Raw genomic sequence first — 6,287 nt, 5'->3', positions numbered from 1 at the left:
TCAATGTCATGTCTTATGTGCAATGAGCTCCTTCATCATCACATGTGTGAGCTTTGCAACATCTCCAAGCCATTTTTACCTTCATGTCATATGTTGCTCACACATATGTACCTATGAACTAATCATCTATGTATCTCACATAAACGCAATTAGTCCACCTAGGTTATCACTCAATTACTAAAACCACACAAGGACCTTTCACCGTCAGCGTGTACCAGAGGGAACAAGACCCGCACCGTTTCAGTCAGAAGCTTGATAGTGAAGACGGCGGGAGCGGTCCGAGAAAGGCTTGCCGGAAGGCACACTGGAGATCCACTTACGCGTGGGGAAGGACCGGGGCTATCCACGGAGTTACTCGACCGGGAGCTTGGCCCTTACGAGGGATTCCTTGCGAGGGGTTTCAACGAGGACTAGGGAGAAGCTTGTGTGTTTCTCGATACCTCGGTAAAAATACCGGAGTCGTCGACGGGAGTTTGTATATCTCTACCTTACTCTTTAGCTTCCGCATTTATATTGTTTGCATAACTCCTTTTTTGCAGTAGAGATAGCAACACACTAATAAAACTGAAGTTGCACATTTAGATAGTTTGTCTTTTGTATAGATTTTGCTAAGAATAGAAAAGGAGACTATAGTTTAGAGTTATGGTTTTAAGTTGCCTAATTCACCCCTTTTAGGCGTTACGGTCCCCTTTCACCATTATAAAAGTTGGTAATTACTCACGAGCCATTAAAAAAGTTGAGTTCTCACAGGTGCTATTGCTCTAAACACTTTTGCCCTTTGTGTCATTTCTGTTAGATTTGGCTCTAACGATGTCAAAGTGCATGTGTGAAAAGTTAAAAATACACTGAGGTCTTAATATGCAATTAATTTTTTTGAGCATCTTAACCATCTCAAATTAAAAAATTCAAAACTAGAAAGTTGTAGATCTTGTCGAGATCTACAATATTTATATAAAAATTATCTTCAATTGATTCCGTACAAAAAAAATATGATTTTTCTAAAACATATCAATCATATCTTTTTTTGTTCGGAATTAAATAAAGATAATTTTTATACAAAAATTATATATATTGTTGAGGTCTACAACTTTCTAGTTTTAAGTTTTTTCATTTGAGCTCATTAAAATACTCAAAAAAATTAATTACATATTCAGACCTGAAGGTATTTTTGACTTTTCACACCTATAGTTTGACACCGTTAAAGCCAAATCTACTGAAAGTGACGTGAAGAAAAAAAAAAGTTCGGTAGCACCTATAAGAACTCAACACTTTTAATAATTTATATATAATTATCAAATTTTATAATAACACACGTATAAAAGTCTCCTGTGAGATTGCTCCGGGAGCTGCGGTAGAATCCCTACCAATGGGTCCTACGCCTACAGGCGTGTAGGTTGCAGATACAACAAACCAACGAAGAGGGAAAACAACAGAGGCCATCAATGATCTCGAGATTCCCAAATCTCTTTCTTAAGTACCGCGGCGTCGCAGGCCGAAACCACCGCTTCCACCATCGCCAACTGTCGCCCCCTTTCGCCCTCACCATGTCCGACCTCCGCCCGCCGGAGCACCAAGTCGCCGGCCACCGCGCCTCTGCCAACAAGCTGGGTCCGCTCATCGACCGCTCTGGCCTCTTCTACAAGCCGCTCCAGGCCGGGGACCGCGGGGAGCACGAGCTCGCCTTCTACGAGGCGTTCTCCACCCACGCCGCCGTCCCGGCCCGCATCCGGGACACCTTCTTCCCGCGGTTCCACGGCACGCGCCTCCTCCCCACCGAGTCGCGGCCCGGGGAGCCGCATCCGCACCTCGTCCTCGACGACCTCCTCGCGGGGTTTGAGGCGCCCTGCGTCGCCGACATCAAGATCGGCGCCATCACGTGGCCGCCGAGCTCGCCGGAGCCCTACGTGGCCAAGTGCCTCGCCTTGGACCGCGGGACCACGAGCGTTCTGCTCGGATTCCGCGTCTCCGGCGTCCGGGTCGTCGACCCCGAGGGCGCCGTGTGGCGGACGGAGCGCCCGGAGGTGAAGGCCCTGGACACCGCCGGCGTCCGCCGCGTGCTCCGGCGCTACGTGTCATCCGTTGCCGACGAGGGGATGGACTGCGCGCTCGCCGCGGCGGTGTACGCCGGGAAAGGAGGAGTCTTGTCACAGCTGCGCGAGCTCAAGGCGTGGTTCGAGGAGCAGACTCTGTTCCACTTCTACTCGGCGTCGATTCTTCTGGGCTATGATGCTAGTGCAGTTGCAGCAAGCGGAGGTGCGGGTGGGGTGAGGGTGAAGCTGGTGGACTTTGCCCATGTGGCCGAGGGTGATGGGGTGATTGACCACAACTTCCTGGGCGGGCTCTGCTCTCTGATCAAGTTCATTTCTGACATTGTTCCAGAGACCCCTCAGACGCAGCCTTTGGGTCCTTCTTAAGAGAGGATCATGGCATTTTCGATTTGATAACAAAGGTAATGCTCACCCTGGATATGTTAATTGTTCTTTTTGTTTGTTAGATTTGCTGCTTTATATGGAGTTAACGTCGTATTGATAGTAGATATCGGTTCAAGGATGTAAAGTAGAAGGGGAAATTTGCTCATGGCTTAGATGTTGTCTTGCTATGGGATCAGGGGATAAAGTAGATGGAAAGATTTGTTCACGTCACTGTGGTCCTCAAATCTGCTAGGATGTTTGATCTTCTGAATAAAAGATTATAATATTGTCACCTCAGCAAAAGTACCAAAAGAAATAATTGATTATGCATCTGGCGATGTTAATGGTAGACTGGTAACTTTAGGCAGATTCAGAATTGTATAAAAGTTAAATGATGATAGGAACATGCTATTCAAAAGTGAAGGTATTTATTCTGAATACTTTTTTTACTTGATTGTTCAGTGGTATGTGTAGCATTAAAATAATTCAAGGGAATCAAGGTATTGGAATTGGAATGTATTTTTATTAATTACAGCCTCCGAATTTGTTAAATGATTCTAAAATGCCGCGCCCTTCTTGGAGCAGGCCAGCCAGGGATCACTGAGAATGGCCGAAAGAAATGTTGACTATGAAGCAAAATAAGCACTCTCATCTCTTGCTCTGCAATTTGCAGACTCTATCCTACTTAAACCTTGAATAATGGACAGGGTTAGATTAAATTAGAGAACCCATAGCTGCCTAGATTGCTTTATCCAATTATTTCAACCTGATAGCAAAAGTTCGTAGAGCAACTTTAATGTCAGCTTGCAAGTTAGTGCACATGTAAAGAACTGCATATATATGCTAGATGGATGAGTTTAACAGAGATTAGTAGTATTTTATAAGAAGGGTGATATGTTGTAAACCAATTATCATGAAAAATTGTAAAGTGGCTGGGTTCTACATATTCTGTAATGACCAATGCATTTAAAATAAGACCACAGCTAGTACATCTGACATAGAAGATCAACACAGAATCAGAGAGAATAAAAAGAGAAACTTGGAGGTCTATTGTAGCATAGCTACCTTTGTATGTTGACAACGTTCTTAAGAAAAATAACCATGTTAATGACTTGTCAACTGTATGGAAACAAAAAGATCCAGTAATTCATTTCATGGCCAATCAGCCAGGAGACATCCATGGAGTAGGCAAAGCCAATGTAAGGTGTAAATTAGTATTGTAATCGATCTACCAATTGCCATTCTATGTCAGATTAGAATAAATAGTCTTTGACTCTTTGTTGTCTAAGTTTAGAAAAAAAAAGGGAATCATCTTTCTCCTCTTTTGATTGATGCTGTTGCTATGGAAAAGCAGTACCTAATACTGAGCTCTGACCTCATAATGTAAGCATTTTCCCACATTAGAAAATTTTGGACCTGACAATAGTTTCAAATATGAAAAAGTGAAAAATATACAATATTTAGCTGTGGAGCAAAAGAACGCTGTCAACTATGCAGCACGGATACGGATACGCGTATCGGTATCGGAAGGATACGGATACGCAGATACGGCAATTTCCTAAAAAAAACCTATACGCGGATACGTTTTACTATTTTTTTAAATAAATACATAATGGCACATATTAAAATTGTGAAAGTAGTTCAGTAACCACTAATCAGTACAAGTAGCAGTTCAGTACATCACCGTGAACTCTGAAGTAGAAAGGAGAGGAAGAGGACAAAGGAGCACAGGTACAGCCACAGGCCCACAGCCCACAGGAACAACTGAACAGGACATCAAATTCGCAAATCACAAGTGTCCTGGTTGCCCCACTCTGCCGTCGACCTTATCCTCTTCCCAGCCTCCCAACGACAGCGCACGTCTCCCCTGTCCTCCCTCCCAATCCATACACTTCTCCCGTTCCTACGTCCCTAGACATCTCCGCCGCTCCCACCACGCCGCTGCCTCCGCACCGCCCACCCTCCTCCCCTCGTATATCTCTCCCGACGTCAGGGCGCAGCGGGTGGCTGCCTCTTGGCACAGCGCTGTGCAGGCGAGCAGAGGCTCGTCGCAGGTGGCCAGTGAGCGGGGATGCTGCGTCACTGCGCGGGGATGCGGCGCGAGGCGCGAGGCGCGGGCGTGCGGGCATCCGAGGCTAGGGCGTCGGGGACAGAGGGATAAGGGAGTCGACTGTTATTGGGCTGGGTCGTATCCACAAGCCAGATACGTATCAATAGCCGTATCCAATATTCGTGAAAAAAACAAAAAATCGGATACTCCGAGGTTACGTATCGGAGGAGTATCGGACACGTATCCATTATCCGATACGTATCGGATACGCGATACGCACTCCCAGTGACGTATCCGTGTAACATAGGCTGTCAATATGGAAATAGCACTAAGAGGGCTGAGCTTCACGTTTGCTCAATCATATAAAAACGAGCCTTCTTACCTCTTGCTGCACAATTGAAGAGGCAGTGGGGTTAGCTCAAATTGCTTTATGGCATGCAATTCAGAGAAGGTTAAGTATTATCATTCCTCATCAACGCTCAATTCATACATTGCCTTGCATTTCTTCTTATATCTTAATCCCATTCATATAGCAACAGGGCTTGGAACATTGTGAGTGTAGTAGGTTACAGTATATACATGCAAGGCAACAGAAGGGGGATATATTTTGGAGCTAGAAACATTGTAAACACGGCAAACAACAGGGCTACAAACATTGTGAACATAGTTGTTGTGGTGGTTGTAGTAAATATAGTAGAGGCTGTTATCAGTATGAAAAATATCATCTAAGGAAAAATCTTAGCAATTCTGTAGGTTTCATCAGTACAAGGAAAAATATACATAAATCTCATTTTATAACAGGTTCTAAATATAGGAAAAGATCCTGCTAAACTCTTTTCCAATCAATTGTGTTCCTATGTTTTGGAGGAACATAACTCAATTCTGTAGGTTTCATCAGTACAAGGAATGTGGTGTCTTGTACCTGTTAATTACAGCAAATGGTTGATCAATGTGATTAATATGTTATATAACTAATATTTGCTTAAGTGTATGTAGGTGCAGAATGAACTTACCTCCAATCAAAGTATCAAACCGAGTGAATGAACAGCCTTGTTTATTACATTTATAAGCTGGAGCAAGTTTGAGCTTCTGTAAAGCCGGAAATGGTATCAGTAAAAGTAACAATTATGGGAGCTAATCAGATTAAATCAAGAAATGGAAAATGCTATTTTTTTAGCTAACCTTTTCAGTGAAACGATCTATTAGTTGCAGCTACAGAAGTGTTCTAAAAGCATAATATTTATAGATGGTTCTACTATATCAGGGGTTATTTTTGTTGTTCGGCTTTGCTGAAAAATAAATAAATGTGCCATACCCAATAGGCAATAGCTACAGAGTTAAGGCTCGGACTCGGCGATCTGTGATGGCAAGCACGAGACCTGGCGATCTGATCGCGGCGCTGGGATACACCAGCCATGCAAAGCACAGCATGTGCAGTGCATAGCTTGCCATGGCTATCCGCGGCGCGTACAGGAGGGCCACAGCATGCAAACATGCACACTGCACACTGTGGCATTTGCATAATGGCACGGCGGGCAGTTGGGTACTTTCCACAGTTGCGCCGTGGCTTGCCCCGAGCCGCGAGACAGTAGACACTGCGACGCGCAGCAGGCCGGCGGGACTCCCCATGGTGTGCTTGGCATTTTGTCGAACAAGCAGCGAGCATGATCCCTTGCATCGTGCGGTCATGCCTACGACTCCTGGTATGGAATCACCGGCCGCCATGTAGGTCGAGGCACGGGGGCAGTATGTCTGGTAGTGGGCCAGAGAGGTACGGTGGATGCGCCAGCCCCGTGCATGTGCGGCCATCCGTCGCAGTTGCTCTG

General features: G+C 45.1%; 1 protein-coding gene across 3 annotated transcripts; it reads left to right on the top strand.

Annotated features, from left to right (window-relative positions):
* The first annotated feature begins 1,442 nt into the window (after nucleotides 1–1,442).
* On the top strand, nucleotides 1,443–5,783 carry LOC136473802 (inositol polyphosphate multikinase IPK2-like). Of its 3 annotated transcripts, none has more exons than XM_066471438.1 (2): nucleotides 1,443–2,449; nucleotides 5,458–5,783. In XM_066471438.1, the coding sequence occupies exon 1, from the start codon at nucleotides 1,443–1,445 to the stop codon at nucleotides 2,412–2,414; it is 972 nt and encodes a 323-aa protein (XP_066327535.1). In that variant the 3' UTR covers nucleotides 2,415–2,449; nucleotides 5,458–5,783. The 3 variants fall into 3 exon arrangements, with proteins under 3 accessions (XP_066327535.1, XP_066327533.1, XP_066327534.1); XM_066471436.1 differs by having other exon boundaries at nucleotides 2,997–5,783; XM_066471437.1 differs by having other exon boundaries at nucleotides 2,994–5,783.
* Nucleotides 5,784–6,287: the final 504 nt, after the last annotated feature.

The sequence above is a fragment of the Miscanthus floridulus genome, chromosome 8 (assembly GCF_019320115.1).
Source record: "Miscanthus floridulus cultivar M001 chromosome 8, ASM1932011v1, whole genome shotgun sequence".
Taxonomy (NCBI): Eukaryota; Viridiplantae; Streptophyta; class Magnoliopsida; order Poales; family Poaceae; genus Miscanthus; species Miscanthus floridulus.
Note: the sequence above shows the minus strand (reverse complement) of the source record. Positions and strands in the feature narration are given on the sequence as shown.